Source organism: Scleropages formosus, chromosome 17, assembly GCF_900964775.1.
Source record: "Scleropages formosus chromosome 17, fSclFor1.1, whole genome shotgun sequence".
Classification (NCBI taxonomy): Eukaryota; Metazoa; Chordata; class Actinopteri; order Osteoglossiformes; family Osteoglossidae; genus Scleropages; species Scleropages formosus.
Window position 1 is genome coordinate 19,414,235 of NC_041822.1, and position 15,092 is coordinate 19,429,326.

General features: G+C 42.9%; 1 protein-coding gene across 2 annotated transcripts; it reads left to right on the plus strand.

Moving 5' to 3' along the window:
- Positions 1-206: 206 nt before the first annotated feature.
- LOC108938108 (sodium-dependent phosphate transporter 1-B-like) lies at positions 207-14,732 on the plus strand. Of its 2 annotated transcripts, none has more exons than XM_018758443.2 (11): positions 207-489; positions 2,792-3,470; positions 3,612-3,752; positions 4,025-4,110; positions 5,962-6,058; positions 9,549-9,668; positions 11,441-11,650; positions 11,838-12,363; positions 13,018-13,203; positions 13,318-13,402; positions 13,525-14,732. In XM_018758443.2, exons 2-11 carry the CDS (start codon positions 3,128-3,130, stop codon positions 13,678-13,680), a joined length of 1,950 nt encoding a protein of 649 aa, XP_018613959.1. In that variant the 5' UTR covers positions 207-489; positions 2,792-3,127; the 3' UTR covers positions 13,681-14,732. The 2 variants fall into 2 exon arrangements, with proteins under 2 accessions (XP_018613959.1, XP_018613960.1); XM_018758444.2 differs by lacking the exon at positions 207-489 and adding an exon at positions 1,337-1,516.
- The last annotated feature ends 360 nt before the right edge of the window (positions 14,733-15,092 follow it).

Sequence of the window (15,092 nt, forward strand, 5' to 3'; positions counted from 1 at the left end):
TGAAAATCGTCTGTTTCGACAGACAGCGGAAGTGGCGGGATGTTGGGACAACTGATGTTGTACTATTAACAGTTTACATATCTCTTCAGCAGATTATTAACAGAGTTCCTTTTATACGCCCAGGACACAATTTCTGCGCGGTAACTTTGCACCCCATTAGAAAACGTTGTGACGCGTCGCGGGTCCCTGATGGCCCGAACCCCCCCCTCTCCCGCCCATTTCGAGAGACTTAAATTGAGCAGAGCGGCGCGTGGTGTCAGATCGTGGAGGACTCAGGTCTTAGAAGACTTGCAAAGCTACACATTTAGCTTAAATATTTTTTTCCCCTTTAAATAAAACTTAAGAATTGAAAATCGGTTATAAGAAATTATATATTTGTGGAGAATTTTGAAAGAGTCGTCTTTGCCTGGAACAGCAGGGATCCCGCGCGCGCCACCCGCCACCGGACGTTCAACGCTCGTGACAAACTAAGCGGCATTTTTTACCTTGGTGGGTATCTTTTTTAAACTTATTGTATTTTAAACACATAATTCGGGGATAATTGGAGAAAACCAGTTTATTTCTGACAAGCCAATTTTAAAAATAACCGGTTTAACTTAGATGCTATCTGTGACTTAGAAGAAAACTTGTAAAATTTAAAAAGTAAACCATTATGACTGAAACTAGTCATATAGTGAAAGTGGCCGAATACGTAACTAGATTACAAGTTTAAACATGTTATATCTAGGCCAGGACTTAGCATTGCCAATGATTGGGTTTCACTAACTGTGCACATTTACATCATCATGTTACTAAGCACTAGACTAGTGTATATATAAACATACGCTATAAACATGGATTTTCTTGTGTTAACCGGAAAATAAGCGCTACACATTAGGGTTTTAACTTCGTGTAATCCCGGCTCACCAGGGCCAGGGCAGGGGGGTAGCTGGACTAATAATCATGGCGATTGGTCGATAAAGTGGATCAATTTCAGACTGACTAGCCCACTTTTGTCGAATATCTCACATCAGATGCCAGTGTCAGTCATTTTAACATTTTAAAACGATTTCTGTAATTATGATGCCCGTGGTGGACGTGGTTCCGCCACACATCGTAGCGGTCGGGAAACAACTCGGTTTAGTTAGTTTACCGACGGGATTACCGGCGGTCTCTAACGACGTGGTTTACAGGTCAGCAACTGTCCACCAGCTTCTTGTAAAATATTTGTTTAAAACGACATGAGATGAGTTATCTCAGCGTCTCTAACAGGATTTCTGCCGTGTGACTGACTGTCGCCGGCGTTTGGAGGAAGTTCAGATGTTCTTCCCCGGGACGGGAGGCGGGAATGCCGGGGTTAACCGGTTTTTTAAGGCTTTCAGTCACGCTTTTTGTCCTTGGCCAAATTAACTAAGACGAATACCGAACATGAATTGGATGGCGTGTCGCATTACAACTAAAACGAAACCCCTCGCTGTTCGCAGAATTAGTAGTACTACTACTGTTCTCTGAAGACTTCCTTTTCGACACCGGTGAGGTGAGCGGTGCCATATGGCATGTTGTTCGACTTAACCCACATTAATAACTGACTAATGACTTTTAAGGTCCCCTTAAACCGATTAATACTTTCGGGGGAGGGGGGCAAACAGGGAAAGTTTAAAATGCTGTCTATAGACTTAAATTGTAAAATGAAATTACTGCCGGTACAGGGTAAGGGTTGGCGCGCGGCCAAAAAAATGTGGGAGGGGAAAAAAGCGAAGCAAAATGGACGACTACTTGCGCGTGAATCGCGTAAGGGTCCGGGCACGCGGCGCCCTTAGCTCTTAAAAGCAGATGCGCGAGGAGCATGGCCGCGTGAAAGGGGTCTCGCCGCGGAGACGACATTATTTCAGCGCCAGTGAGCGTCAGAGGCCGGCGGGCGCTGCCACGCTGCTCTCCTCCCAAGGGGCTGCAGCCCCGCCCTCTTCGTTAGCGCGGTTAAAGCTGCAGCATTTTCGAGATACAAGGCCGGGCATCGCGATCAGAACCCGTTGAACCGGACTGCTCAAGTTTTTCATCACAGTAATGAAAAGGAAACTGTGTCGTTGAGCAGTTGGCGGTTAACGAGTTAGAACGTTTTGCTTCCACAGTAGTCAAGTGCCACAGTGCTCAGCAAGTCATCGGCCGACGTTTGTGCAAAAGTGTGTGGGCTGATGAGCTCCTGCTCAGACTTGATACACTGTTTTACACTACGTGCTGCGTTTTGAGACAAGCGCTGATAACTTCCTTCTGGTATGACAGCTTCTGCTTTCACAGTTCCTAGCTATGCTGAGGAAGAAAGATTTCATTTACATTTATTCATTTAGTAGAGACTTTTGTCCAAAGTGACCTACATCTCAGCAAAAGTACAATTTATGCATTACATTGAGGAGGAGACACAGCTGCAGACATGAAAGTTTCATTTTCAAAATAAGTGTTAAGGTGGACTCATTTACATTCATTCATGTGATGCTTTTCTCCAAAGCAACCTTGCAATGTTAAGCTACTTCTATTTATACAGCTGGGTAATTTTTACTGGTGCAATTTAGGGTAAGTACTTTGCTCAAGGCTACTGTAGCTGAGAATCAAACCTGCAACCTATTGGCTCCAAAGGGAGCAGTTCTAACCACTGTGCTACCAGCTGCCCTGACACTTCAACTGTAATCTGATGCATTTCAACTGCAGTAAGCAAGCTGCTGTGTTAATGCATGTTTAGAGTATCTTTTCAATAACATTATGGATGTTGTATGAAAACACTTGCTAACGTATTTGAAAAATGTTTTTTCTTTTTCAGAATGTGGCATTACTTCCCCACAGCACTGGCCACAACATGGATGCTTGCTTTGTCTGCATAGCTTCCAAGAGCCAAACAAGCCTCACAAATAACACTATACTCAGGGGATAGCAGTAGCTTCTGCCCCCTTTCACATCATCTCGTTTTTATTGAAGACGAAAAAGGAGCCAAGTAAATTATTTTAGTTTACATATTTATTTTTCTCTTGTACTAAAGGGTGAAGAAAATCTACACATTAGTACCTCATTTTTGTAAATTATTCATTTTTTTCTTAAAGAAAATATTTTTTATTAATTTATTTGTAAAGAATTGCTTTCAAAGTAAGAATATTGAAAGATGGAATTGACTACTATGGCTTCTCTGGTTGCAGTCACTACGGTGGCTGTAGCCTCTCCATTGTCTGGCTACTTGTGGCTCCTTGTGTTGGGTTTCGTCATTGCATTCATCTTGGCTTTCTCGGTGGGTGCCAATGATGTGGCCAACTCCTTTGGCACAGCTGTGGGCTCTGGTGTGGTCACCCTCCGGCAGGCTTGTTTCTTGGCCACTGTGTTTGAGACTCTGGGCTCCATCCTGCTTGGGGCCAAGGTCAGTGAGACCATTCGCCAAGGCATCATTGACGTGTCCATGTACAACGGCTCGGAGCCGCTCTTGATGGCTGGATCCATTAGTGCCATGTTTGGTGAGTGCACTGACAGCCATAGCATGAGGCTAACTTTAAACTTGGATTAAGGAGCAAAATGACTTGAGGCAGAAAATTTACCATTCTGATGACCTTGAAAAACATTGGTGCCAACTTAGTGTGCTTGTATCTTTACTTCAGGGTCAGCTGTGTGGCAGTTGCTGGCATCCTTTCTGAAGCTTCCCATCTCTGGCACCCATTGTATTGTGGGAGCCACCATTGGTTTTTCCTTGGTTGCAAGAGGTCAGCAAGGGGTTAAGTGGATGGAGCTGGTCAGAATTGGTGAGTACTTGATCACATTCTCCCATTATAATTTAAAGTGATTCTTCCGTAGACTGGGTAAAACAACTTCTTTCGGGGAAGTGCACAGCAGGTACTTCAAAATGTAACAACAGTCATTCACCTGTATTCAAAGGTATTTTGAGATGTACTGTTGTTCAAATGTACACATTGGATGTCCCTTATATGGGCTAGTTGCCCTGCTGGGGGGTGGTAGTGCTTGGTGCTTTGCAGGGACCAGTTGTGGGGTACTGATACATCTCTCCTCTTAACAGTGGCCTCCTGGTTTCTCTCGCCGTTGCTGTCCGGTATCATGTCTGCCATCCTCTTTTACTACGTTCGCAAGTACATCTTGAACAAGGTATGGATATGAAACAAACACAAAGTTTTTAAGTCTGGCCAAGTTCAAGTTTGCACATCTTGAACTTTGGTCTTGTCATGGAATATGCTTTTTGATTGGTTGTCTGTCTCTTTTTCTGTTTTTAAAGTTTCTTTGAAATTTTTTTTAGTCCAGCTCATTTAATCTACACTTAATGCTGCAGATGTGAGTTGAAAAATGGCATTAATTGCTATGAAATTTCAAATGCATTGTGATGGTATGTATTTAATGTGAAGAGCAACAGATGGTGACGTGAGTGGTATGGAAAATGTAACTGATTTCCAGTTAGCAGTTCTTAGAAAGCTGCTCTCAAATTTATTTGTGCTCAGTTGTTGGCTGACTGTTCAGTTGTATTTGTAAATTACTATAAATTTTGATTTTCTTGCAGTTTTCACAGTGTTTGAATAATTGGCCATATCTGTATTTAGTTTGAATAGGGTGGTAAGTGTACAAATAAACCTTCGTCTGACTACCTTACAGTGTAATATTTCCAAATGGTCTTAGATAAGACCAACTGTAAATATGCTTTCCTATTTTGTGCAGAGGCCTTGCAGGTGTTCTAGTGTTTAAGAAACAAAGCATGGGTAGAACCTTTAAGACCCAATGGTGTCCTGTTGCTGTATCAAGTTTATGCATTAATTTGCCCAGTCACTTTGGCTTGACTTCTCAGGTAAGCAACTAGATACAATGGATTTTAAGATTTACTAGTTGGCAGGTTTTGATTTCATTAGTACTTTTAGTTATGCAGTAATCCCCCCAACCCTTTAGAAGTGAATGAGTACTTTGCTGTGAGGTGCCAGATGGACCTTCCGGGGAAAACAGGACACTGCAGACGATTTGCGTTTTATCTGAATACAGCCGCTGTTGCTCCAGAGTAGCCGGTTTTGTGGGGGAGAAAATGAGGTCTGTGTGTAGCTGAGCTTGGCAGGAATAGATATTTGGGTGGCGTTTGAGAACAGCAGTGGGTCTGTGTGGTAAACGCCTGCTTGCTTTTCTGTGGTCAGTCGACTAGACTGGCTTCCCACTAATTCCTTAGTTATTGTTACCACGTTAGCTGTTTCCGTAGTGATGTCAAACAGGCTGTTTGATTAAAACTCAGCTCATTGAGTATTTTTTGTGTGTGTGTGTGTGTGTGAGAAAGAGAGAAAGTTAAACATTTTCCCATATAAGAACATGTCACTGTGCCTTTGCCCAAGACTATTTACTCAAATTTTATTTAATCATAAAAATTCTCAGAATAGCAGTCTGAGCCACTGTTACATGACATTAGAAGTTCTTTTGATCTTGCTGGGATAAACTCTGGGGTAGCTGGAATTGTGCACATGGGACACTGTCTGGTGCTCTTGAGCCAGAGTGGCTCTTTTCATAACCTTGTGTGCAGCAATTGACCAGGGTCAGGCCATCCTGGCCCTACTGGTGGAGAGGCTCTCAGTGACAACAGAGTGAAAGGTGGCGTTTGCCAGAATTCCCTCAAAGTCTTTACACTTGATCTGGTGTAAAGTGTGACCTGGATTTGTTGGTCCCCTCCCTTTTGTTTTGTAAATGTTTATGCCACAATTGGTGGCTGAGCTGTATTCTTGGTGTGTTTTGTCCACATCTTGGGAACATACTGTGACAGACTGCATGGTGAGTCTTAGGCCAAAAGCAGCAAGAATTTTATTTATTTTTTTTTTCCTTTTTTTTTTTTTTTTTTTTTTCCCCCCTCCCCCCTCTGAAAGTGTCTTGTAGCCATATTCTGGTAAAGTTAACTCTGGAAGAACTTTTTTTAAAAAAAAAAAAACCTGCCTGAGAAATGCATATGCTACATCTCACTTCACTCTTTGCTCTTCACAGGAGGACCCAGTGCCCAACGGCTTGAAGTCCCTCCCCATCTTCTATGCAGTGACCATGGGAATCAACCTGTTTTCCATTCTGTTCACAGGCGCTCCATGTAAGTGTCCACTGTCATCTTTACCTGTTTGGGGTGAAAAAAGGCTCTTGTGTGGATTGCTTTTCCCCATGCTGAAGAAGGGTTTGTGTGTTCATTGCACTCCTGAAAGAGTGGTTATAAATGGGTGGTGTAAGGGGCTGTTGAAGGCTTTTGCAGGCTTTCTGTGTGTATCTCTGTTAAAGACAGGTGTTAACCAGGAAGCAGAGAGGAATCTGCCACAGGTGTCGGTAGAAACGTTTTAAGTTTGAGCCAAGTAATGTGGACAGTATTTTATAACAAGGACCTCTTTTAAAGCCCTTTCAAGTATACTACACACCACTTTTGCTGATGTGATCAATCTTTGTGTTAATATTTTATCATGTCTGCTATGTTTTTAGCTTTTTTTTTTCTCCGTTTCTGGCTGCAGAATCCCTTATTAAACATACAATCTTCGCTGCTTTTGTTTTCACTTGCAGGACTGACCTATTCAAGGAGTCACCTGGCCTGGGCCCTTCACTGAAGGCTGCAGGCCGGTGTGTGGCAAGACTAGGACACATACATACAGACACAAAGGAATGGTCCCATTAATACATACACACCCACATATAATGCATACACAGACCAGCAAAAGAGATACAGGAGGAATTTTTCCGCCTTAATTGAAACACACACATAACTACTTAAAACAGAAAAGAAATCTAAACTACTTGTACTCCATGTCCAGGGTCCATTTTTACTTGGCCTTATACTTGGTTGCTGTAGTGTTAGATGAAGGGTTTGTTTGTCCTCACAACAAATTAGTGATTTTTAAGCAACACATTTAAAAGTGGGGTACATGCTGGGTTGGAATGTTAAGTGAAGAAAAAGAGGATGACTTTGTAAATAAGGGTTAAAATTGGGTACACACACACCCACACCATATGAGTCACAGGAAGCCATATTCACTGCACTCCTCTCAATGGGCTTGGTGGTCCCATGGAGACTGCTGAACTTGCCTGAAGAGACTACCTCTGCATACTTCACACTACTCTCTCTTTGTTCTTTCTTTCCCTGCTTTTTAAATCCATGATTTTTCTTTCCTCTCTCTAACCTGTTTACCTCTTTCATACTGCTGTAGTATATATTAAGTATGGTTTATCAGTTAGTACAGGGACAGGCACCACGTGTTTCCCAATGCTACCGATCTGTTGGAAGCACCTCCGAGGTACCATGTGGAAGGTCATCGGTACAGTTAACAGAACCTGTTCTGAAACTGTTCAGGGTAATTTCCAGAATCACAACAGTCTTACAAACCAACTTGGCATTGGTCTCTTTATTGACGTGGCCAATTGCACTTTAACTAGACAGCAAATTTTCAGACTTTGCTCTGAAAGCAAATAGATTTAGGTGGTAGTGGTGCGTGCTTTAGAGATGGTCTGTGCTTAACAGGAAACCTTAGTCACAGAGGCATGTGTAAGTCATTGTTAATAGCAGTTACTGGAAAATCTGAAGGCTGGTTCCTTCTTATTGCCCTTTCTTCAATGTGCCTTTGCCGAAAATGATTGTTAGCCTCTGAAAAGACTAAATCTATGCATTTTGTGAATTTTTGGATTGTAAATCATGGTAGGTTTAAAAAGAGGAATTAGGAAAGTGTTGAAAATGTGGGCCTGTATTTTGTTTGAGGTCATGAGATGTGTCCCTCTTGCACTAGTTAGCACCTTAATTAACATTGTGATATGCAGTGAGAAGTGCAGTGGGGTCATGGCAGAAACCTGTTTGAGTTCATGGCTAAAGAAATGAGGACAGCAGGCCAGAGAGTAGTGCAGGAATGTGGTATTGGTGTGGCGAGCTGCCACGCTGCTGTCCTTTCTGTGGAGCTAGCACGTGAGCACTGCCACATCCCTTGGCAGTTAGGTCCCTCAGGGGTCTTTGATTCTTTCAGCTGTGTAGCAATTTGGGAAATATGATTGGTGCTTAAGAGCGGGCGGTGTTGTCCACACTCCCCCTCCGTGCACCATCGTTCCAGCCTGGGTGGCTGTCTGCTGTCCAGAGGGACATGTGGTCAATGCGTGGGTAAGGAGCATGAAGACTGACTCCGAGTGCCGCCCATGCAGCCAGGCCGCAATGCTGAGGTATTTGTGGAACTGTCTGGTGAGGTTCCTGTGAAAGCTGGTAGACCTACATTGTGACATTCCAGGACAGCAGTTCCAAGGCTGCTGACCCTGTCACCTTTCATTGCTGCAGCTGACCTTTTTAAGGGTTTTATTTAAGGTCTCCCCCCTTGCTTTCCTGCTGTGGTTGTGCCTCTGTGTGTTTGGAATATTTATTTATATTTATTTATTAAAATATTATCTTGTCCTGTAATTCTTTTTTTCAAAGTGCAACAGAGGGTCTGAGTTCAGGCTTACATGTGGAAGACTCTCCATAATATGCTGGTAAAAAATACCTTGCAGAGAATGTCTTCACTCTTGTTCTTTCTACGCTGTTACTTCTTTCTAATTAACAAAATCTAGCCCATGCAGAGGGTCCTACTATCTGTGTGAAGTGAGTGCCAACCATATGGTGTCACTCAGATAGGCTGCTGCTGAATGTTGTGAACTTGTGGGGACTTCTAGCGAATACTTATCGTAAAACATCTGCAACAGGCTCAGTGGAGTCAGAATTCTGGTGTGAATACCTTCTTAGTAACTTAGGATGTCATCTTCTGGTTTGTTGTTTCTCTAAGGTTTATTAGAGAGGCCTATCTTGGAGGTATTTGGTAAGAGAAGGTAGAACCTTGGACTGCCATGAGGTTGTGAAATGCCATGCCTTAGGAACTCCCAGTATTATCCTGGAGGTCTAGGCTGATTGATATCTTTGCAACCCCCTCCAGCCGCAGCATGTGACCAGTATGACTGATTCTGTCTTCCTTGTTTGCTGCCTTGGCCAGTGATCCTCCGCTCTCACTCAGTGTTTGCAGAGGAACAGCTGACTGCTGTTATCCATGATGCTCATACACTGCTGCAGTAGAGATACCTCTGCGCTTGTCCTGGGGGTCCCCCCCCTTCCAGTAATGGAGGTGACCTTGCTTGCTGAGTCACTGCAGTGAAAGTCCTCCTCCCCTACACCCATCTGTTTGATTCTATTGCATAACTGCAGACAAACACATGACTACTGATATCCCCCTGCATTTGCAGTGACATGTGAGGGCTGCTGCCCTTCACTTGAACATGCAGTGACTTGGGAACTTTGAATTGTAGTTTGTGTTCCCTTTCCTTGTTACTAAATCGTAAAATTTCTCTGTAGCGTACCCCTAGGTGTGTGGATTCTGCTTGATCTGTCCCATCAAATTTGTCTGAAGGTTCATCACCACTTTAGTCCTTAAAACCTTCCAAAGGATATATGTAATAGGTCTTGGACCCCTCTCCACCATGGCTGATGGATGGCATAGCCGAAGAACTGGAACAGTGTGTGAGTGAATGTAGGAAAGAGGCCTTCGTCTCTTGTCTCAACACACCCTCTGTCTCTCGCTTTGTCCCCCTGGCCCGTGCAGTGCTGGGCTTGGACCGAATCCAGTGGTGGGGCACACTGCTCATCTCTGTGGCCTGTGCCCTCATCACGGCTGTCATTGTTTGGTTCATCGTCTGCCCACGCCTCAAGAAGAAGATCGAATGTAAGTCAGATTTGTTGTACCCTTTTTGCCTGAGTTCTTAATGATCAAATTTCTCTTTTCTTCCAAACACTGCAAGATGAAATACGTTATCAGAAATGGGATGGGAGTATTCAGATGTTAATCATATAGATGTTTTGAAGTTGATGTTAATTTGATAATTGGTTAGAGTAAAAATCTATAAATGCTTGGGAAACTTGGGTCAAAGTGTCACTTGGATACTTTTCCATTTATGCATTTCAACAAAGCCATTTATAATTTAAAGCTACTGGCACCTGTTTAGCCTTTTATACACCTGTGTGATTTTACTGGAGCAATTTTGGATTAGTAATTTTGTAGGATGGGTATCGGGAGTCATCTATCCTGCATTTTATGCACCTACTTGAGCGATGAACATCGGTGTCTGAAGTGGAAAGTAACAAACTAGGTTTACTTAATCACATATCTGCAGCTAGGTCTCTTTCTCTTAATGTAATGCACAAATTGTATTTTTGCTGAGATGTACGTTGCTTTGGAGAAAAGAGTCTGCCAAATGAATAAATGTAAATGCCCTGATCAACAGTGGTGCAGGTGGAGGTAGGATTTGAACCTGTAACTTTTGGGTCCAAAGGCAGTAGCGTTAACCACTGCACTATTAGCTGCCTTTTATGTAAAGTACCTTACAATTCTGGGTAAATAAAAAGCTTTTTGTAACAAAGATACGGACACACACACACACACACACACACACACACACACACACACACACACACACACACATTTTCAGAACCGCTTGTCCCATACGGGGTCACGGGGGAACCGGAGCCTAACCCGGCAACTCAGGGCGTAAGGCTGGAGGGGGAGGGGACACACCCAGGACGGGACGCCAGTCCGTCGCAAGGCACCCCAAGTGGGACTCGAACCCCAGACCCACCGGAGAGCAGGACCCGGTCCAACCCACTGCGCCACCGCGCCCCCCTTTATCAAAACACATCTTGCTTAATACTGCCATTTTTGCCAACACACAGTCAAGTTGCCAATTTAGATGTAGCAGTCCTGAGGGATCGTACCGGAGCCAAAACCTGTGTACTTTCTTGACTCCTTCTGACTTGGACTGCCAAGGTTATATTTTTAAACTACACTTTTTAGCTTTAAATGGAATTTACTGGTAGGTAATGTGGGTCACAGTATTCCCTGATTAGTTTTGATGAAATGTGTGCTCCTGAAAGTTGGCCTTTGGCATATAATTAATCTAGGAGTATGGCAACCCAGCTGGGTCATTGAGTTATTTGGCACTTAAGGTATCTGGGTTGAAGTTCCCTTTTGGTTTGCTTTATGGGGGGAAAAGGTACTGTAATTTAGTTAATGCAAGATATTTCCAGCTTTTTCAGTTTAGTTCCATAAATGAACACCAACCATTTCATTAGAATGTCAGTAGTAGGGATACTAAGTGGACCTAATTCCTAATGGTTCATGGAGCCACAAGTCATCCCATGCACTGATGTTATTTTATTACATACCTAAAACTTTATTGGATAACTTTGGTAAAACAATTCAGAATCAGTGTTTTTATGTTTACTTCAGAAGAACAGTTATGCAGTTTTGTCTTCTGACTTCGACATTTCTTTGGAGAAAAACCTCTGCTAAATGAATAAATGTAAAAGTGCTCAGTCATTTTGATGGTAGCTCTGAACATATGGTGCTCTTGCTTGTTTTCTGATATCATTTGCATACAAAATATATTATATATCCAATCTGTCTCTTTCAGCAGTTTAATACTACTATTGTTTCTCTAGGTGAAGCTAAGTCTAGCCCCTCGGAACGTCCTTTGATGGAGAGGGATGGTTTGAAACCTGTCACAGAAGAATCTCCAAAACCCGCTCCCCCCAACCCTGCTCCCCAGACTCCACCTCCCTCAGAAGAGCGGCGAGTGGCTTTTAACATTGGTGAATCTGAGGAGACGGATGAGAAGGATGCCAAGAATGTCAACAGTACTGATAGCACTGGTGTGTTTTAATAAAGGGCATTTTCATTTTAAAGGACATAAGTAGTCATTTTAATATTGTTCATGCATCATTTTATGAGACGTGCTTATATGCATATAAATAAATTAAGTGTATTAATGGTAATGTAGAAAAGGCTAATGTAGAATATATGTTGTGACTAATGGAACTTTGTGTTTGTTTCCTATAGTCCAGAACCCGGGTCATGTCCATTTCAGCAATGGCACCATCCAGGTCCCTGGCAATGGCTATAGCCAGTATCACACAGTGCACAAAGATTCAGGTTTGTACAAGGACCTGCTACACAAGCTGCACCTGGCTTCGGTGGGCGAGTGCCTGGGTGAGTCTGGTGATCGGCCTATCCGCCGCAACAACAGCTACACATCCTACACGCTGGCCATCTATGGCATGCATGGGGACAACCTGCGGCCCAAGGAGAATGAAGCAAAGCCAGGTGACGAGGTTGAGCGTGACAAGAAACGAGTGCGCATGGACAGCTACACCAGCTACTGCAATGCTGTGGCAGAACCAGGTGTGACTGAGGGTGCGGCAGGTGCACAGGTGACGCTGGAGATGGGAGACAGCAACAGCAGCCAGGGTTCAATTGATGAAGATGGGCTGGAGCAAGACCGGCCAGAGGTCTCTCTGCTCTTCCAGTTCCTGCAGATTCTTACTGCCTGCTTCGGCTCCTTTGCTCACGGTGGCAACGATGTCAGGTAGGGATCAGGAGTGCAAGGCAGAGGGAAGTGGGGTTGGAAATCTGCAGTGGGGAAAATGAGTAGTGGGTATCTTGGTTAGAATAATCATTAGGCATTATACATGTTTGATCCCTTCATGGAATTGGTAGCATTTTGAAGTTCTGCTCATTTATGTATTTTATAGAAGGATTTCAAGCTTTTTGCATTTAAATCTATGCAAATGAAGGAAAGTGATTGCTGTGCAAGGTCAGGACTGCAGAATAATTGATTTGCCATGAATATTGTGTCCTTGCTTACAGTTGTTGTTTGTGTACATGGGGGCAGCTGGTAGTGTAGTGGTTATAGCTGTTGCTTTTGGACCCAAGGGTAGCAGGTCTGAATCCCACCTCCAGCTGTAGTACCATTGAGAAAGGTACTTGCCCTAAAATTTGCTCCAGTAAAATTATCTAGCTTTATAAAATGAGTAAATAACTAAGTAGCTTAACATTGCAAATCACTTTGGGGGGGGAACATCCCCTAAATGAATAAATGTAAAAAAAAAAAAAAAAAAAAAAAACAGGAGAGATCCCTTGTTCAAAAGTGGGAAGCTGTGTTCCCTCTCCCTTTCTTAAAGTATGCCATATCTGTAGATGAATGATTCATCCTGTCTTTCCCCTTGTCTCCTCTCCTCAGCAATGCCATTGGACCACTTGTGGCCCTCTGGCTGGTGTATTCCAATGGAGCGCTGGTCTCTGGTGTTCCTACTCCCATATGGCTGCTGTTCTATGGTGGAGTGGGCATCTGTGCAGGTCTCTGGGTATGGGGTCGCAGGGTCATTCAGACTATGGGCAAGGACCTGACCCCAATCACCCCCTCCAGGTAGTACCTCTTGCTATTTTCATAATCTTATGATGTAAACTCGTGTAATTTGAAGAAGTTCTTCACATTCTGATGAGGTTGATTCAAAATCCACCTTTTTTTGCTCCCCTGTAGTGGATTCAGTATTGAATTAGCCTCTGCTGTGACTGTTGTGGTTGCTTCCAACATTGGTCTTCCTGTCAGCACCACCCACTGCAAGGTAACAATAATAATCTGGTTGAAAGCAGTGCTCTGTGTGAGCAATACTGGGTGGGGGGTCCATGCTAGTTTAAGAAGTTGTTCTAATGAGTAGCATTTCACTAATGCTCTTTCTCTGTTTAGGTGGGCTCCGTGGTAGCTGTGGGCTGGCTGCGTTCCAGGAAAGCAGTAGACTGGCTTCTGTTCCGCAACATCTTCTTGGCCTGGTTTGTGACCGTGCCCATTTCTGGGCTCATCAGCGCTGCCATTATGGCCATCTTCACATATCTCATTTTGTAAGCAAGGCTGGGCCTTGCTGTAGCCCCAACTTGACTGCTCATATACCTGCAGTGTTTGTGTGTTTGTGTGTTTCCTTTTGATATGTTTTGTTTCTGCAACATTGTATTGTCAGTGGTTATATTTAGAACATTGCAATGTCATATGCTCACCTGTACTTTACTTGCTGATCCTTTTGCCTCTGTGTACATAACCAATCAAAACAGATTTTGAATGGGTTCTTCATAGATATTTTATGATTTAACATTGTATTCCTAAATTGGGTCCTTTCATTTTTATACACAGACGAGTTAAAATGACAGAGGAGCACTTGCATGCAGCATTAGCATTTAGACAATATGAATCGTTAATGTAGTGCACACTATGTATTGTAGTGCACATTATGGAGCAATGCAGAAAATAAGTGCCATTTGGTCCAGTATAACTTTTTTCATTGTTTACTCATAGGGAGAGAATCATTTTGGCAATGAAATGTTTTACTCTTGAGTTTGTTAAACCATCTTGTTGATAATAGATAAAGGTGAAAAACTTGGAAGCGATGTAAGAGTAACTTAAATTTCCTGACCACTTGATTGTGCTAAACTGTAGATAAGTTTATTTTGCTTGCGAGAATGACAAGTTGAATTAGATTCAGCCTTGTGAGCTTTCCCTACAATTTTACATATGAGAGGCAACTTAAAAACAGAATTGTCACTTATAGCCTTGCCAAAGGCAAGTTTTTCAGGATTCTGGTAGTAAGATTAGTGTCTACCATCTTTTAATCCCCATTTATCAGCCAGAGTGGTTCCTGGGTCTTGAGGCCTTGGTTGGTGAAAGGTGAGATTTTGGTGCAGGAGAAACAGGTAAAATGTTGCATGTGGAGCTGTGTGGGGTCTGAAGGGGCCTAACATTGCAACAAAACAAAAATACACATTGTGTATTAGGAACTGGACAGCTGCTGTAAATGCCTTTATTTTTTTGGTACCAAAGACTGGAGTGTTTTCCAGTGTGTATAAACGTATGTAGTCTTCCCAAAAAAGGAAGGGGGGGGAACAAATAAACATTAAAATTTCCAATTTCTGTCTTTGTGTTCCTCTTGGCTTTCTAAAGATTGTGCAACTAGTTTAAACAGTATAGTTATGAATCACCTTCAGAAGGGGGTGGACTGCTAACATTAAACTATGTACAGTATGTTGTAAATTTCAAAACAATTACATTTGTTCTATTGCTGTAAATATGAAGTGTAAGAAAATGAGCCTGCACTTGCGGACATTATTCGGAGACTGTTCCTCTCTCAGCTGAACTGGTTTCTGAACTGTGTATTTACCTGGCATGAGTGTGTTTTCTGTATACACCCAATATTTACCAAGATTAGATTTGAATCCTACAGTACTGTTCAGTACAACTGCATTAAACATTCCACTTTCGTTTGGGAC

Coding starts and splice junctions, on each gene's coding strand:
- LOC108938108 (XM_018758443.2), top strand. CDS start 3,128: ATGGAATTGACTACTATGGCTTCTCTGGTTGCAGTCACTACGGTGGCT. Junction 12,364..13,017: donor CACGGTGGCAACGATGTCAG/GTAGGGATCAGG, acceptor TCCTCTCCTCAG/CAATGCCATTGGACCACTTG. Junction 13,403..13,524: donor TCAGCACCACCCACTGCAAG/GTAACAATAATA, acceptor TTCTCTGTTTAG/GTGGGCTCCGTGGTAGCTGT.